The sequence below is a fragment of the Erinaceus europaeus genome, chromosome 17 (assembly GCF_950295315.1).
Source record: "Erinaceus europaeus chromosome 17, mEriEur2.1, whole genome shotgun sequence".
Lineage (NCBI taxonomy): Eukaryota > Metazoa > Chordata > Mammalia > Eulipotyphla > Erinaceidae > Erinaceus > Erinaceus europaeus.
The window spans coordinates 14633589-14652738 of NC_080178.1; the positions used below are offsets into that span (position 1 = coordinate 14633589).

Sequence of the window (19150 nt, forward strand, 5' to 3'; positions counted from 1 at the left end):
AGAGAAAGACAAACACCTGCAGACCTGCTTCACCGCTTGTGAAGTGACTCCCCTGCAGGTGGGGAGCCAGGGGCTCAAACTGGGATCCTTACACTGGTCCTTGCATTTTGCACCACCTGCACTTAACCCACTGCACTACCGCCCGACTCCCAAAAGGTGGCTATTTACAAGAGGAAGGGGTGAGACAGATGGGAAACCTTGAGATCAGTGTAAGAATGAGCACCATTCCTCCTGCCCACTCTGTGTGCTGCTCTGACTTATGGACAGCATGACTCTCTTGCCTATTCAGTTATTTATGTTCAAGAAATGATGGGAAGCCATCTAGCACATTCATTTATTTCCCACAAGAGTCTGTTAATCTAATACTAGCTAGGTCGAGATGATGAGGTAAATGGAAAGACTATTCTGGCATCAGTTCTGTGAGTTCCTTTTGATGCTGGGGTGCTCACCTGGGCCCCGACAGAAGCAGGCACCTACCTCCATGAAGAAGATGTCTCCATTTGTGTCTGTTCCAGCGTGTACCACGAATGTCTGTTTCTTCATGTGCCGGCTGCCACTGGACCGGATAGAGAGGTCTCGCCCGTTCTGAGGAAAGAGAAGTCTGTTACAGATGTGCATACACACATCCCTCTCATAGTGCTCTGGATTGAGAAGCCCACGCTCAGCAGTTAAGTTCCTATTCACTCCCTCGATAGTGTCTTCTGGTCACTAGAAAAATCTCAAGACTTTTTTATCTTAGCAATCTTGTTTAAAAAATTTTTATTTATTTATTTTCCCTTTTGTTGCCCTTGTTTTTATTGTTGTTGTTGTAGTTATTAATGTTGTCATTGTTGTTAGATAGGAAAGAGCGAAATGGAGAGAGATGGGGAAGACAGAGGGGGGAGAGAAAGACAGACACCTGCAGACTTGCTTCACTGCCTGTGACGTGACTCTCCTGAAGGTGGGGAGTTACGGGCTTGAACCGGGATCCTTATGCCGGTCTTTGCACTTCGCACCACGTGCGCTTAACCTGCTGCGTTACCGCCCAACTCCCTGATCTTAGCAATCTTATATGCCACTAAAAAGTATTAGCAAGGGAGTGGGGGGTGGTTTAACTGGTTGACCCTTGTCCCTGCTTATGGGGGGAAAACTTTATAAGCGGCAGAGTAGAACTGTAGATGTTTCTCCTCTCTTTTTCCCCTCCCTGTCTCTCACCACCCTCTATCAGAAAAGAAAAAGTGGCTGCCAAGAATGGTGGAACTGAGCAGGCACTGAGCCCCAGCAATGATACTGGTAGTAAAATGTATATATACACATGCATACATACATAGAGAGAGAACGAATGAGCACACTAGGAAGATAGCCCAGACTATTTGAGCATAGAACTTGCAGGTCTAATGCCCCAGAAGCCCCTTACACTAGAGCTGAGCAGTGTTCTGGTCTCTTGCATGATAAATAAGTCATTTCCTCTTCTTTTTGTCTCCCCCCTGCCAGCAAAGCACTGATCAGTTCTGACTTATTGTGGTATGGGGTACTGAATCTGGGACTTTGAAACCTCATGTATGCTGAGGCTCTGAGGTCCCAGGTTCAATTCTCAGCACCACCACAAGCCACAGCTGAACAGTGCTTTGGTCTTTCTCTTTGTATCTCACACATTAAAATAAAATATTTTAGAAAAAGAAACCGTATTCATGCTTGGAAGTTATTCTGCATAACCACTGTGCTATCTCCTCATCTGATAAATATTTTAAAAGTATTAATGGGAGTCGGGCGGTAGCGCTGCGGGTTAAGTGCACGTAGTGCAAAGTGCAAGGACAGGCACAAGGATCCTGGCTCAAGCCCCCGGCTCCCCACCTGCAAGGGAGTCAGTCGCTCCACAAGTGGTGAAGCAGACCTGCAGGTGTCTATCTTTCTCTCCCCCTCTCTGTCTTCCCCTCTTCTATCCATTTCTCTCTGTCCTATCCAACAATGACGACATCAATAACAACAATAACTACAACAATAAAAACAACAAAGGCAAAAAAAGGGAATAATTAATTAAATTTTAAAAAATCCATACATTATATTAATATTTCCCTTCCCTCTTGATTTCTTATTGTCTCTATCCAATAAATAAAGATAATAAATAAAATTATTGGGAGTTGGGCTGTAGTACAGAGGGCTAAGCGCAGGTGGCGCAAAGCACAAAGACAGGCATAAGGATCCCGGTTCGAACCCCGGCTCCCCACCTGCAGGGGAGTCGCTTCACAGGCGGTGAAGCAGGTCTGCAGGTGTCTATCTTTCTCTCCTCCTCTCTGTCTTCCCCTCCCTCTCTCCATTTCTCTCTGTCCTATCCAACAACAACAACAACAATAATAACTACAACAATAAAACAACAAGGGCAACAAAAGGGAAAAAATAAATATAAAAATAAAAATAATAAATAAATAAATAAAATTATTTTCAAAAATAGAAAAGCTAATCAATGTCTCATTTTCTTTCTTTTTTGGGGGTGGGTGGGAGCTGACAATTTGGAGAGATGAAATGCTTCATCTAAAACATATACACTCCTGTAAACAAACACTACCTCAACAGAGCAAAACAAAACAAAACAATCAAATGTCTCCTTTTTTTAGAAATGGAGGGTCATGCGATCTGGGTGGTAGCGCAGTGGGTTAAGCATACAAGGCGGAAAGTGCAAGGACCAGCTCAGGGATCCCGGTTCAAGCCCCAGGCTCCCCACCTGCAGGGGGGGGTCCACTTCACAGGCGGTGAAGCAGGTCTGCAGGTGTCTATCTTTCCCTTCCCCTCTCTGTTTTCCCCTCCTCTCTCCATTTCTCTCAGTCCTAACCAACAACGACAAACAACAAGGGCAACAACAAAAGTGAAAAAATAGCCTCCAGGAGCAGTGGATTCATTGTACAGACACCAAGCCCCAACAATAACCGTGGAGGCAAAAAAAGAAAAAAAGAAATGGAGGGTCATGTGTATTCAAACCCACAGATTGATTTGATACTTCTCACTTTACACAGACTGGTGAACCTAGGTTGGGAGTGGTATGCAGCTATCCATCGTGGGGAGGTAAGAAGTCATACTCACGTGACAACTGTCTTATAACCCTTATTTCCCTAGTATAGTACATTTTTTAAAAAGTTTGATTTTCTTGTGGTCTATCGGGTGACACAGCAGATGAAACACTGAACTCTCAAACATGATGTCCAGAGTTTGATCCCCAGTACAGAGTTCAATCCCTGGCATGACAAGTGCCACAGGGACGCACTGGTTTCTCTCTTTCTATCCTCTCTAGTAAATACTTTTTAAACCTTGAATTTCATCATAGATAATAAATACTGTCAGATGTGTTCCTTAAAACATCCTGAGGAATCAAACATACTCATCCAAATAAAATCTGTGTATACCTATGTTCATAACAGCACAATTTGCCAAAACCTGGAAGCAATGTAAGTGTCCAGTAACAGAGGAGTGGCTGAGAAAGTTGTGGTCTATATACACAATGGAATACTACTCAGCTATTAAGAATGATGATTTTACCTTCTTGACTTCATCTTGCATGGAGCTTGAAGGAATCATGTTAAGTGAGATCAGCCAAAAAGAGAAGGATGAATATGGGATGATCTCACTCATGGACAGAAGTTGAGAAATAAGAAAGAAGGGGGAACACACAGCAGAACTTGGACTGGGTTTGGTGTGTTGCACCAAAGCAAAGGACTGGGGGGGCTGGAAGGGGAAGCATCTTTCAGGTCCTGCTGCAGGATGGTGGAGGAGAAACTAGGCTGGGGGTGACAGTGTTCTGCATAACACCAAGAAATTTGACACATATATCAACAACTGTATTTACTGTAATCCATTAATCCCCCAATTAAAAAAATATAACAGGCTTGGGGCAGCAAAGTAGCTCACTTGAATAGTGTGTTGCTTTGCCAAATGCACAACCCAGGTTCAAGTCCAGTCCCCACTGCACTGAAGAAAGCTTTGGTACTCTGGTCTCTTTCTCTCTCTGTTGTTAAAATTCGGAGGCTCCAGCTGGCCGGGCTAGCTTCACGGGCGGGTAACAGAGACGACCAGAGACGTACGGCTAGGCAGGGAAGCTGTATTTCTTTTCAGGATCAATGATTCATAAACTAAACCAAACTAATCACCAAGCAGAACTCTGCTGCCTCTTTCCCCCCGCGGCGGCGCCAAGCACTCTCTAACTCTCCAACTCTGGAACTCTGGAACCCTCTTGGGGTTCCTTGGGGCGGGGCCAAGCGGGCCCGCGAAATTAGCAGGACTGATCCAATTTTCTTGGCGGGGGAGAGCTAGAACAACCCAATGTAAAGCATACAACATCTCTCTCTCTCCCTCTCTACTCCTTCATCTCTATCTTTAAAAAATAATAAAGGGGGGTGGTCAGGCAGTAGTGCAGCAGGTTAGCACACATGATGCAAAGTGCAAGGACCAGCATAAGGTTCCCGGTTCGATCCCCCAGCTCCCCACCTGCAGGGGGTTGCTTCACAGGCAATGAAGCAGGTCTGCAGGTGTCTTGTCTTTCTTTCTCCGTCTCCCCTCTGCTCTCGATTTCTTTATGTCCTATCCAACAACAGCATCATCAATAACAACAATAATAATGACAACAAGGGTAACAAGAGTAACAATATGGGAAAAATGACCTCCAGGAGCAATGGATTCATAAGTGCAGGCACCAAGCCCCAGCAATAAGCCTGGAGGCAAAAAATAAACACAAATAATAAAGTGAAATGTTTATTTTACTTTTTGCCATCTGAGTTATTGCTAGGATTCGGTGGCTGCAGAAGTCCACTGCTCTTGGTGGTGATTTTTCTTTTATATTCTTTCCTTGAGAGAGAGGTGAGGAAGAAGAGGAGAGATACTACCACACTGTTCCACCACCCATGAAGCTTCCCCCTTACTTTGCTCCCATGTGGATGCCCAGGTTCAGACCTGGGTCCTCACACATGCACAGTAATGTGTGCGCTCTACTGCAACAGCCACCCACCGCCCCCAGACAGGCTCACTGTATTAACTTTCTAGGAATGTCTCCCAGAGAGCCAGCTCTACATAACCCTAGCTTTGCAATCATTCTTTCAAGTAAAAATGGCATCCCAGGGGCCAGGTGGTGATGCACCTGGGTGAGTGCACACACTACAGTGTGCAGGGACCCAGGTTCAAGCCCCTGGTCCCCACCTGCAGGGGGAAAGCTTCACAGGACTACAGGCGTCTCCCTGTCTCTATCTCCCCCTCCCTTCTCAATCTCTCCCTATCTCTATCCAATAATCAATAAATAAGATATACTTTTTTAAAAATGGCATCCTATGGAACTGCCAGTTCATTTTGCAATTCAAGTTCTCCCCAACCATCATATCCTGGTCCACAATGGGAATGTTTTCTGTATTTACTGTCATGTCACACGGAATACTAAAACAATATCGTCATCAATGATCGAGACATAGTAAAATTAGTTGCTTTCTCAAGGGCACTTATAAGTGAAATTTTTTTTTAATTTCTTTTTACCTGAGAGTACATAAAGGTGTGTGAGTATTATTACCACAACGGCTGGCATGGCCTGGTGCCGCTGATGTCTCAGTGTTAAGGAGCTGGTGGCCTCACCACCACAGCTCTGCGCCATCAGTGGAATGTCAGTCCAGTGATCAGGGCATGCAGTATTACAGTACCAGCCTGGAAAAAGCTTTTGCCCTGTGCCCACTGAGGGTCCACGAACAAAACACTGAAGTGGCTACATGAGAATGGTTTCAGAGTCTAGCATGAAACAGAAGGCCCCTGGGGAAGGGAGGTGAAGCTCACCAGGTCCGCCAGCTGGTCCAGCACCTCGTTGATCTGCTGGCTGTACACCAGGCCGATGTGGGACTTGCCCATCAGGCGCCTCACCTTCTTCCGGATGTCATTCTTATTTACCTGAAAAAGTTGAGACAGGCTCTTGTAAGGGATTTCTTTCCTCCCAGCCTGGTAGACATTAGACATAAGTGAACTTGCTGCTATCTGATAGGAGTGGGGTTCTGAAAGACCATGCCACTGAGTATGAGAGAAAAGAACCAGGCTGCCTACCAATGGGGCTGATGGGCAAAGCCCAGCCACTAGGGGCCCCAGGTTTGAACCACAGGCAGCACCACACGAGGATAGTGAAGACAAAGGCCCATGGCAGAGGGGTGCTGTGCTCCCTTGTACACATGTGCTTACTTGTTCTTTCTCCCCCAGCCCCATAAATAAGTGAGCCAGTGGGGTGGTCGGTGGTAGAATACATTTTTGAAAACATGAGTTTAATCTCCAGAACCACATTAAAAGGGGGGGAGGCAAGTGGTGTCAAGTGCATACATTACAACAAGCTCAAGGACTCAGATTTGAGCCTGCACTCCTCATGAGCGTGAGGGCGCTTCATGAATGGTAAAGCAGGTCTGCAGAGGGTGTGTGCGTGTGTCCCTTTTCTATCTTAATTTGTGTGTGTGTGTGTGTGTGTGTGTGTGTGTGTCCCCTTTCTATCTTAATTTCTCTTTGTCCTATCCAATAAGATAGAAGAAAAACAAACAAGGAAAAATGGCTGCTGGGAATGATGATTTGTAATGCCTGCACTGTGCCCCAGCAATAACCATTGTGGCAATAAAATAAATAAATAAATAAATAAATAAATAAATAAATAAAGGGGTTGGGCGGTAGCGCAGCGGTGAAGCAGGTCTGCAGGTGTCTGTTTTTCTCTGCCCTTCTCTGTCTTCCCCTCCTCTCTCCACTTCTCTCTGTCCTATCTAACAATGACAACATCAATAACAACAATAATAACTACAACAATAAAACAACAAGGGTAACAAAAGGGAATAAATAAATATTTAAAAAATAAAATTTAAATTTAAAAAGTTGGGGGTAGGGTGGTAGCGCTGTGGGTTAAACGCACATAGCGCAAAACGCAAGGACTGGCTGTAAGGATCCCAGTTTGAGCCCCCGGCTCCCCACCTGCAGGGGAATCGCTTCACAGGTGGTGAAGCAGGTCTGCAGGTGTCTGTCTGTCTTTCTCTCTCCCTCTCTGTCTTCCCCTCCATTTCTCTTTGTCCTATCCAACAACAATGACATCGATAACAACATTAATAGCTACAACAACAATAAGACAACAAGGGCAACAAAAGGGAAAATAAAAATAATAAAGCATTATAAAAAATAAAATAAAAAGTAATACCCCAGCTTTTACAGCAGTTCTGGTTCAACTGCACTGGAGTTCAAGGGGACACTTCCTATCCCTGATCAATAACCATGAAGTGTGCCCCCTAAAAGGGCACTAGAGAAAGAAACTGGGGTGCGGGAGCTGGCAGAATGGCTCAGTTGGGTAGCACACGGCTTGAAGGGAGTGTTGGTGCTGTGGTTTCTCTCCGTCTCTCACACTGCCTCTCTGTCTCACTCCTTCTAATGGGGGAAGAAAAAAAGTCGGCCTGGAGTGGTAAAATCTCAGAGACAAGAAGAAAGAGAGGAAGGAAGGAAGGAAGGAAGGAAGGAAGGAAGGATGGATGGATGGATGGATGGATGGATGGGAGAAAAAAAAGGAAGAAAGGAAGGAAGGTTTGGGAGACCAGAGAGCTAGCTCAGCAGGTAGATTAGAATGCCTTGGCAACTGTGCGGCCCAGGTTCCAGTTCAAGCTTTATACAATGGCACAGAAGAAAGCTCTGGTACTGGGATGTCTCTCCTACTCTGTCTCTGATTCCCCAAGTGAAAAACCAGCCCAGAACAATAAGATTAGCTCAACAAAACAGAATACAAACAAAACACCCCTGGGGCTCATCAGACTCTAATTCAGAAACCATGACGTCGAGCACTGTTACATTCTGGACTCAGCTGTAGCCCAGAGACCTTCCCCGGGCCTAAGGGCCATCACCTTTCCCTGAAGTTTAACAGAGCAGAGTCCGCAGAAAATGAAACAAGTCACGTGGGCTCAAAGGGGGCCCTGAGCGCTTGGCCAGTAATCACCTGCACATTTAGAGAGGCTGGGAGGACAGGATGAGAACTGGCGGGGGGGGGGGGGGCTCAGTTCTTCCACCCACCAAGCTAAAACAGCTCTCCCCTTCAAAGCAGGACTCCTTTGATTTGATAACACACGTCTGCCACAGCCATGAAAACCAAATGCAGCCAAGGCAGATGACATCACTTGCCATTAAGTTTCTTTCTTCTTTCTTTTTCTTTCTTTTTTTTTTTTTTTTTAGCGTGTAGCACTTTTCACATGTAAGAAAAGTTCTATAAGATAAAGGCGAGTGCTGGAAAGTGAATTCTTAGTATTGTTCCCAAGGATTTAGAACCTATTACTCAAATATTTTTTAAAAATTTTTATTTATAAAAAAGGAAACACTGAGGGAGCCGGGTGGTAGCACAGCGGGTTAAGTGCACGTGGCGTGAAGCACAAGGACGGGTGTAAGGATCCTGGTTCAAGCTTCCGGTTCCCCACCTGCAGGGGAGTCGCTTCACAAGCGGTGAAGCAGGTCTGCAGGTGTCTATCTTTCTCTCCCCCTCTCTGTCTTCCACTCCTCTCTCCATTTCTCTCTGTCCTATGCAACAACGATGATATCAGTAACAACAATAATAACTACAACAACAATTTAAAAAAACAAAACAAGGGCAACAAAAGGGAAAATTTAAAAAAAGATAGTTTTAAAAAAAAGGAAACACTGACAAAAACCATAGGGTCAGAGGGGTACAACTCTACACAATTCCCACCACCAGAACTCCGTATCCCAGGAGCCAGGCGGTAGCGCAACACGTAACTGCAGAGCTCCATATCCCATCCCCACCCCTGACAGCTTTCCTATTCTTTATCCCTTTGGGAGTATGGACCTATGGCCATTGTGAGGTGCAGAAAGTTCAAATAATTTTTTTAACTCAATGCATGCTTTAGGAAAAATTCAATTTATGTTTATTACTCAAAGAAGAGATTTATATGAAACAGAACAAAAGAAATAAGCCAGAGCACCACTCTGGTATATACAGCACTGGGGATTGACCTGGGAGCCTCAGGCATGCAAGTTTGATGCTCTTGTCAGTGAAGCTATCTCCCCAGTCACACTGCTGTATTCTGAATGGGACTCTACTGGCATCTTCAAATTAAGTAGCAAAGGAAACTCAGCCAAAAGTCTAAATAAGCGAATAGCACGGACTCATCAAGTCACCTTTACAGGATCCCTAAGCATACTACCTGGCAGCCTCGGGTAACTGGGTCCTGTGTGAGCTGCAAAGAGCCCTTTGCAGGGGCCAGGAGGTGGCACACCCAATTAAGCACCAGAGTACTAAGCACAAGGATCCATCCCCTGGCTCCCCACCTGCAGTGGGGAGTGGGGGAAAGCTTTGCAAGTGGTGAAGCAGGTCTACAGGTATCTCTCTTTCTCTCTATCTCCCTCTCCTCTCTCAATTTCTCTCTGTCCTATTCAGTAAAATGAAAATAATGGCTATCAGGAGCAGACAGTGGATTTATAGTGCTGGCATTGAGTCCCTAGCAATTATCCTGGAGGCAAAAAGAGAGAGAGTGCGCAAGAGGGGGGGGGGCAGAGGGAGAAAAAGAGAGAGAGCTCTTTGCTTTTCGATAAGGATGAAGACCCTCATAAAATGCTTTGATACCTCCCCAATTGCCTCAAACAACAGCTGACACCAGCCCTGCCCTGCCAGGACCTTCGGTCTCTGGGCCTGAGCAACGCCGGCCTTACCTTCATCAGCAGCATGTAGGAGATGAGGTTGTGCAAGAGTGTGGCCAGCAGGCGATCCTCATCATCCTCCAGGCGTTTGCGATCATGTTCTCCCAGCGACAGGTACCTACGTGGAGGTGGGAGGCAGGGCTAAGTCAGTCCTTGGAGGGAGAAACCATGGGACCAACAGGGAAGAGGCTGAATTGCATTTTCCCAGGGGGGTTCCTGAACCTCATACCTATCAATCATTTCCTGGGGACCCTGGTCCATGCCCATCCCCTCTCTCTCCAACATCACCGCATCTAAGAAGGCATCTTCCCAGAACTGCATCTGGTCCCATAAAGTAGAACGCTCTTTGCCTGCGTAGGACAGAGGTTAGCTGTTTTTTTTTTTTTTTTTAAACTTAATTTAATATGTAAAGAATATAACTGACAATCCAAAATAAAGAGTGAAGTCCAGATAAAAGGGGTGTCACTACAAACTCCAGGACAAAGGACACATGGGCTCTCCACCCGGATCGGACATTCCTGCCAACAGCCCCCAGGGGCCTGCAGGTGAGGCCTGGCCCCTCCCAAGGAGGAGAGGTGAGCATGGCACATGAAGAAAGGTGGTTACTTATAGAAAAGGTCTCCATAGCAGCGTCCTCTAACTGGTCCCACATCGATCCTTTGTCCCTTCCTGCCAATGTGTGAGCAGGAAGGACCATGGTAGCAAGAAAGGAAAGAGAAGAAGACAGAAAAAAAGGCTGTGGATTAACACCAAAATACCAGAACACTTTTGAGTTTGCACCCACTCCTTTTTCCTGACCCGGTAACCAGCCTCCTTTAGCTGTAACAATGCTCTCCAATATCAGCACTGAAAGCAGCGACGAGGCACATAGTCACTCGCTCAGCTACCCCTTCCCAGGCTGACACTGGCCTTCCTCCAGTGTGAGGGGCTGCCTCCATCTGTTTCTCACCTAGGAGTCCCTCATAGAGATAGACTCGCTGGCTGGTGTCTTCAGAAGAGCGCACCGGGCTGCCCACCAGCTTCTCCCTCACGCTTGGCTTCAAGCTGTGGGCTTTACCCTACAGAGAGGCAATCAGAGGTCAGCCACCCACAGTCCCAATAGACAGGGGTGAACATCAAGCACCCAGCTGACTAAGGGGATCCCACCGCTCACCACATGCTAGCAACCTACACTCTTGCCACCCTGCTCAGGCTGCTCCACTCTCCTCAGGGATAAGACCAGAAGCCAATCTGATAGCCCTGCTTTCCTGTACCGCTTTCCAAGTCATGCAGTCACGTGTTTGTTCGGATTTTCTTTCCTCCTGTACCCTATTAAGGCTCTGTTCTAAAACTAATGATGTTGATAAAGTAATTAGGCTAATTCTCTGAGGTAGAATGATGGCAGAGTATGAACACTGGGTTTGATTAAGGTTCAGATCTCTGCCTCTCACTGACTATGCGGCCTGAGGCACACCACTTAGCCTTCAAGTCTCACTCTCAGTGCAGAAACAAGGTTATAGCACTTCCCTCAGAGGACCAGAACAAGATTTGAATGTCAAAATACATGTAAAGTACTTAACAATGCTTAGCACAAATACTTTTGAACAGTAAATGCTCGTGTCTTCTTTCCTATCTTCTAGAAATGACCTCTTCCTCAGAAATATTATGAATGTGGACCAGTCGATGAAGACTTGGACTCTCTCAAGCAAGAGGAACTGAGTCTGATTCCTAGAATCACATGTGCTAGAGTGATGCTCTGGTTCTCTTTCTCTCCCCCCACCTCTTGCATTAATAAATAAATTAAGCTTGAGGAATGGGAGGTGGTGCAGTAGACTGGGTGTTGGACCCTCAACCACAAGGTCCTGAGTTCAATCCCTAGCAACGTGTGTGCCAAAGTAATGCTCTGGCCTTCTTTCTCCTTCTCATAAATAAATAAATCTTTGAGAAGATTAGATAAAGCTTAAAAAGAAATATCATTAGTATCAAATTTTGCAACATTCAATTTTTCTATAGTCATTATTTTTTCTACTCATTCAAAGATTTTCAACTAGGTCAGAAGTGGGTTTCATAACACATGGGAGAATAAGCAGAGAAGCAATGGATGAAGGTTACCAGGCTATGAGTATGTCTAAATGCCAGTCTCCTGGTTCACAGCCCAATGCCCTGTCAACGGACCTTAATGACTTAGTGTCACTTATTCCTAAATAGAGGGTTTTTTGGCTTTTGTCTTCTTTTTTTAAGCCAGAAAAATTAAGCAATTTCTCTCTACAACTCAACTGTGTAAAGAGCTCTTGTCCACCAACACATGCCAATAAGAGTGAGTCCCAAGGAGATACTGGAAGATATTTCAAATAGCTGGATGCCTCCTTCAAGACTGCCTCTCCAAGGCAGTGGTGCATCCAGTACAGCACACGTTACAGCGCACAAAGACCCTGGTTCAAACCCCAGGTCCCCACCTGCAGGGGGAAGCTTCGCGAGCTGTGAAGCAATGCCGCAGGTGTTTCTCTCCTCTCAATATCTCTGTCTCTGTCCAAATTAGTAAATCGATTTAAATAATAATAATTAAGACTGCCTCTTCATGGTTATCTTCAGCTCCAGAATGGAAGCTCTGATTACAATGCTCTGTGACTCTCGGTGAGAGTTAAGGCCCATTTACTTGAAAAGCTTTGCTGACTCCTGATTCTCCCTGCTGCCTTCGCTCTCGGATGCCACTTGCTCGATTAGAAACACGTAAATAGGAGGTCCTGGGGGTGGGGATGATTGCCAGTTACAGAATTGATTTTAAATTTCATCTTCCACCCTGTGAGTTCCTGTAGAGAATATTCATCGCCCTCGACTCTAACAAAGGGGCAGGTGTCTGTGAGCGCTGGATGCCGCCTTAGGAAGCACGTGGGCGCAGCAATGCACTACGGTGGGAGCTAGAGGAAACTCACTGAATTGCAAGTGGTCATTGGCTTATCGTGTAACCTAGGACAAGTTCTTCTAAGGCTTTGTTTCTCCTCGCCTATCAGAAAGACCAGTCACAGCAACACAAAGAACTGCTAACTTGATGAGAATGGGACTCATGCCTTACTTATCTATTTCTTTAATATAAAATATGGCACTTAGTAAATCACTTTTTGGAAGTTTGTTAATGAAGGGAGACTTCAGGTAACTTTGAGAATAACTAAAATCGAAGGATAGTTCAAAGTGCTACAAAAATAAAGTAGTGACTACAATAAAGCTAGTCTAGTCCACAGAAGTTGGTAAACAGCTATTAGTGAAAGCTACAGCTGCCCTGACATTGCCACAAAGTTATTTTAAGTTAAACACCTAGGCTATTGTTATGAAGGGGATTAAACTCTTCTCGGAAACAGCTGGGAGGCTAATTCATTAATGAGGCCCAGGGCCAGGAAGAAAGCTCAATGTTAGAACACAGGACTTGAATGGCTGAACTCCCAGAGGCCCCAGGTTCAGTCCCCATCAATTCCATATGTTGGAACTGAGCAGTGCTCTAGTCTCAGTTTGACTTCTGAAAAAATAAATAAATAAATAAAACTTCATTTAAAAAGCACTGCAAGATAAAAACTAAAGCTCTAGATCAGAGTCAAAAGTAACTCGAGAAAAGCTTTAAAAACATGTACTTTAAAGCCCAGTTTATGAAGATCACCCACTCCCTTTAATCGTCTCCTTTCATTCTTGCCTCACTACTTCCCTCCAAACAGCCTTTTTGTTATTGTTAGTAAACAAAGGAGATTTGGGGAGAGTGGCCCCTGGAAAAGGGATGGAAGCTCCAGCTTTCCCCTTTGCCCCGCCCATGCATCTATCTCCTCTGTGTGACTGTTTCTAAGGCATTTCCAGAGTAGACAGGAAGCCTGATTAATCCCCTTTCAGGACCACAAAATATCTGACTGATAGACCCCAGCAGGAGCAGAAACGCTTCTGTATCATAGGCCCAAAAAAGTTTTCTGCAAAGGACTCGATACTCTGGCTGAAGCTGCCTCTCCCTAGAAAAAATAATCTTGCCCCTGTTCCCCCTAATAGAATGGATTTGATAAGTTGCTCTCCCATCCTCATTCTGGCCAATTATAGGAAATCCTGCCTCTCTCGGTCTCAAAAACAAGTAAGCAAAAAACAAAGCTTACAAAGATGGCGCTGGTGGCAGAGTTGGTCTCGATTTCACTATCAGACAAAGTAGCCCGAGAGCTTGCTAAGTGAGCATTGCCCTCACCGCCTGGGCCATCCCCTGCGTTGCTGCTCAGGTCACTGTCTGCTCCAAGGGTCTCTCCAGAGCTGTTACTTACCTGGGGAAGAAAAGGTAGTAAGGGATATTCCCAGGGAAGGGTCCCAACAATGCCACACTGTCAGAACTCTCTGCTGCCATGAGCAAGTCCAGACTCGACAGGTGTGCAGAGAGAGCGAGCCTCTGAAGAATGTTTTGTACAGGTGAGATGCCCTGGCTCACATCTCAGGGTCTGATCCTGCATACACAGACCCATGACAAGTAACATCTCCACCTTGATATCCAAACTGACCTGAGACTAAGAACATCCTCCAGAAGAAAGTGAAAGTGACCCCCTCCCCCTTTCAAAAGGCAATCTTCATCCCACCCACCAAGATGCCAGTGTGGTGTTCCCCTACCACGGTGCTAACTTCAGAATCCTGACTGGAGCTTCGGATCATAACAGCTGGACTCACACCGATGACAGAGTCTGAATCAGTTTTCTGGAGCAAGACAGAATTCAGACAAGTGAGAAGAGGGGTCTCATCCATTGTCAGACTCCCCCAGAAATTCTCTATTTCCCTCCTTCTTTCCATTCCCTCCCTCCTAGTACCATACCTAGATAGGTCATAAGTTTCCCTGAAGGTAAAATAAATATGACTATGACATACATAACAATAAAAAATTAAAGAGCTAGGGGAAGTGCCTGGAAGAGACATAACGGTTATGCAAAAGACTCTGGCACCAAAGGCGCTGAGGTTCCAGGGTCAATCCCAGGCACCACCATAAACCAGTGCTGAGCAGTGCTCTGGTGAAGGAGGAGGAGGAGGAAGAAAAGAAGGAGGAGGAGGAGGAAGAAAAGGAGAAGGAGGAGAAGGGGATGGGAAAGGGGAGGGGGAGGAGAAAGAAATATATGTTCATTGTAGAAAACCCATGGGAAAAACTAGGCATTGGTGCGCGTGGCAGAGTGCACATGTGATCATGATTAAGGACCTGGGTTCAGGCCCATGATCAGCACCTGTAGGGCGATGCTTCATGAGTAGTGCAGCAGTGCTACAAGTCTCTCTCTCTCTCTCTCTCTCTCTTTCTCTAACTCTCTTCCCCTGCTCTTCTCAATTTTTGTTTCTATACAAAAAGTGAATAAAAATATTTTTTTAAAAAAAGAAAGAAAATACATGAAAAAATAAGGAAGTAAAAAATAAGTCACAGGTCTGAGGAAACAGCATAATGGTTCTGCAAAAAGACTTTTTCACGCCTGAGGCTCCAGGGTCCTAGGTTCAATCTCCAGCAACACTATAAACCAGAGCTGAGTAATACTCTGGTGTCTCTCTTTTCCTCTGTATCTCTTTCATTAAAATGAAATAAAACATTTTATTAAAAAACCATAAACCTATGGCCTACATAATCACTGTTAAGACTTGAATATAAGGGCAGGGGTAGATAGCATAATGGTTATGAAAACAGACTCATGCCTGAGGCTTCAAAGTCCCAGGTTCAATCCCTTGTACTACCATAAGCTAGAGCTGAGCAGTGCTCTGGGGAATAAAAAAAAAAAAAAAAAAAAGACCTGAATATAGTTCTTTCAACTTTTTCTACATACATTTAAAAAATAAAATGGGGGTGGTTGGGCGGTAGTGCAGTGGGTTAAGCACACGTGGTACAAAGCGCAAGGACCAGCACAAGAATCCCGGTTCATGCCCCTGGCTCAACACCTGCAGGGGAGTTGCTTCCCAAGCAGTGAAGCAGGTCTGCAGGTGTCTGTCTTTCTCTCCCCCTCTGTCTTCCTCTCCTCTCTCCATTTATCTCTGTCCTATCCAACAACAACAACAATAATATCCACAACAATAAACAAGGACAGCAAAAGGGAAAATAAGTAAGTATTAAATAAATAAATAAATAAAATTGGAAGCAGTGGATTCATGGTGCAGGCACCGAGCCCCAGCAATAACCCTGAAGGCAAAAATAGATAAATAAATAAATAAATAAACAAACAAACAAGATTGAAAATTTACTCTATAGAGTTTCTTAAACAGTTTCCCAAGTCACTGAAATCTCATCTTTAATAGATATGAAGTTACAGTACATGGAAATGTTATTCTGAATTCACGACTGGGCATTTATGGGGTTGTTTCACAGTTTTCATACTATTTTTGTGGTCTCTGTCTGTCTTACTTGAAGAAGTATCCTAGGAATGAACTGAAAACTCGTAACTCTCTTTTTTCTAACTTTTATTGTCTTTATTTATTGGAGAGACAGACAGAAATCGAGAGGGAAGAAGGAGATAGAGAGGAAGAGACAGACACCCTGCAGCACTGCTTCACCCCTCACAAAAGTCTTTCCTCTGCAGGTGGGGACCGGAGATTCGAACTGGGTCCTTGTGCACTGTAACGTGTGCACTCAATAAGGTGTGCCACTGACCCGCCCCCAACGCTCATAATTCAGCCTCATAATGAGGCTGCCACTAACCTGGGAACCAGAATAAACTGAATACTCATAATTTTCAACAAGGCTGCCACAAACCTGCGAACCCGACGTCAGGCTCACTCCACTGTCTGCGCTGATCTGGGACTTCTTCTCCTCTGTCTCACCAAGGTCAAAGACGGGTTTGATCACTTCAGGCCCTGAGTAGGAGAAGACTTCTGGCACTCAGGACACAAAGGCTTGGGGCAGGCTGGGGAAGGGAGCGGGACAGCGGCATGTCTGTCCAGCATGTCCCAGTCCTTTCCAGAGACTGCCCCCCCCCTCAGGCCCCATGGGAAGAGGTCCCCAGAAACCTTAAGAACCAAGTCAGGCAAATAAGACCCAGTTTCAAGGGGTACTTCTCTGTATGAGAAAGTCCTTACCAAATCTGCCTAAAAACAGAAAAGTTCTACAAGCAAATGTCTAAACCACATTCCACTGTGCTCATACTCGGAGCTCCACGGGGGCCTGAAACCATTTAAACACTGTGCCTACCCGTCACATGTTTCCAAAGAGCTAAGAAAAGGGCAGAAGGGCAGACCCAGTAGGATGAAGAAACCCTCCCCCCTGCCAAACTTCCCCCCATGTCAGTGCCTACTGCCTCCCCCAACACACACACAACTTTATCCACTTGAGAGAAACACCACCCTGGTTTTTCCCCCACCCACCCACAATGGTATGGCAGAAGGACAGAATGACAGAAAGCAAGAAGCGTGCCTAAGCAAGCCACCGGAGAGAGTCGGGCAGCTACACACTCAACACAGAGGGACAGCAACCATCTCTGCCAACTGTGCCCACAGGCCTTCTGCTGGGTGAGGGAGATATCAGCCAATGAGAGGGCATTCCAAGAGGCGAGTGTTCTCCCCACCAACTCTGCAACAAGAGAGCACCAGCTTCTAAGGGAGTTTGCTCCAAGATGCCCTGATTACAGCCGGATTGCTGTGAGGGGAGGGGGTTGAAGCAGCCTACAAGTCGCATACCAGTAGCCATGTACTACCTACCTGCCTTCATTCCAAACACCCCCACAAGAACCAATTTGGGGCAGGGCGGACAAAGGGAGTCTGCCCCGACTGGGCCTGGGGAGTTGGCAGGTATGGGAGGCTTGGGAACAGGAAGGGGCGTTTGTTCCTTACTCTGTTTTTCCAAAGCTTTTTGCTTTTTCACTTCCTGGTGCTTGTTCCACAATTCTACCCCAGATGCAATGTAAGCGGGAGAGAAAGACAGAGAGAGTCAGAGGCTGGTCAGACAGACGAAATGGAGACCCACCCACCCGAGTCAAAGCCATCTCAGGCACCAGATTATACATCAAGAGACAGAGAAAAGACATTTTCATTTGGAGGGGGTGGAAAAATAAAATAAAAATCAAGAGATTCAACACCTTTTCCCCAACTCGTGAACTTAAAAACTCCAAATTCTTAAGCTTAGCCCTCTGTGTGCCAGTAAAACCCATGTCTGGTGCTACAGCATGAAGAGCCCTCAGTCAAGCACTTCTTTCTGGGACAAGGAAAGTGGCCCTGAAGAGGCAGCAGCACCTTCTCAAGATCACATGACAGAGAATCACGGCACCATCTCTCCTGCCAGCTGCGCGGGGTTACAGCCACTCTCACAGACTGCGGGTAAGAGAAATGATCCCTTCAAGTCGCCAAAGGACTCTAGAAGCCTAACACAAGGCAGATCCACTGGACTTGACAGAGACCATTCCAGCAGTCTGTTAGCACCCATCCCTGTTACTAAAAAAAAAAAAAAAAAAAAAACACTAAAAATCCAACTAATTCACCCTCAGAATCAGTACCTGCCCCACCAAGAGGTTTGTTATTAGCCATTCTTCTGGAAAAAACGCTTCTACTCGACGTGAGAGAGAACACTAGGCGGTCAGGAGTAGACTCTCAGCATGAGTAAAGAAGAGAGGATGCCAATCACAGGCATTCTTTTCTGGGAAGAAAGAAACTTCAGTTTCCTTCATCCAAACTCCTCATTTTGTATGAGAAGAATGAGCCCACGGGGAGAAAAAAAGGAATTTGCCGAGTTACAATCCTAGCTGGGGGCAGATAAAGGAATAAAGTTCAGACTTTCAGACATACAGATCAGTACTTTTTCTAGAGCATCACATCAGGCAGAGCTGACTGCCTCTAAGGCCACATTATGCTCAGTAGTGAAGTTTAGCTCTCCCTAAGTGAGACTGATTAGTTCTCTATTTATGGGAGCATACCACAACTGCTAATAGCCATGGCCAAGGGGAAGCAACTAGAAGCACGTTTCTCAGGAGCCAAGAACCAGAACAAAACACACAAAGATACGACCTAGATGATTCAAGGTCAAAGAGGGAGTGATAGGAGAAGTGACATCAGAGCATTTATTAAGGCTCTGCCCCAGTGAGAATGGAGAACCACTAAGCTCAAAGTTCAGCAAGGAAAGGTTATAGGACAAGCTAACTCAGAAATGTGTATCTTGAGGTACAGAACCCAGAGGAACAGGGCTGCCAGATATGCCCTGTGTAACAGCTAGATGGGGGTACACCAGATTCCAAGAGCCAACACTTATAATTTCATACTCTAGAGATGCATCTATAAATATCCTTATAACTTCCAGGTACTCGACAGGCTTCTCCTACGTGCAGAATCTCAGGCATAAACAAAAAGCAGCAGACTGAGCCTGAATAGACTCTGCAGCCAAATTTCCATTCCTGCAGGTGAGGGGGGCCATAAGAGAAGCATAAGGGTCGGTAAAGGAGAAGAGAATACTCTTACAAATGGACACAGGCTTGTCTACCTCTCAAAAAAGCAAAGCATGGGGAAGAGAAAGGTGGGGTTCTGGATGAACTGAGAGGAGGAACATTCAAGAAGTCAACGCCCTTCCATAGCC

At 45.6% G+C, this 19150-nt stretch overlaps 1 protein-coding gene across 50 annotated transcripts in view; it reads right to left on the reverse strand.

Annotated features, from left to right (window-relative positions):
* The window catches only part of MADD (MAP kinase activating death domain), a 54329-nt gene that overhangs the window by 11967 nt on the left and 23212 nt on the right, over positions 1-19150 (reverse strand). For 8 of the 50 annotated variants that reach the window (XM_060176459.1, XM_060176439.1, XM_060176465.1 and 5 more), the window contains 10 exons: positions 17422-17475; positions 16349-16449; positions 14260-14331; positions 13752-13910; positions 10598-10706; positions 10255-10317; positions 9878-9998; positions 9661-9766; positions 5779-5889; positions 478-585 (listed from right to left, as the gene is read on the reverse strand). In XM_060176459.1, coding sequence (XP_060032442.1) covers positions 478-585; positions 5779-5889; positions 9661-9766; positions 9878-9998; positions 10255-10317; positions 10598-10706; positions 13752-13910; positions 14260-14331; positions 16349-16449; positions 17422-17475 — 1004 coding nt within the window. Of the gene's footprint in view, positions 1-477; positions 586-5778; positions 5890-9660; positions 9767-9877; positions 9999-10254; positions 10318-10597; positions 10707-13751; positions 13911-14247; positions 14332-16348; positions 16465-17421; positions 17476-19150 lie in introns of all 50 variants that reach the window. The other 42 variants (XM_060176468.1, XM_060176453.1, XM_060176464.1 and 39 more) reach the window with 9 other exon arrangements.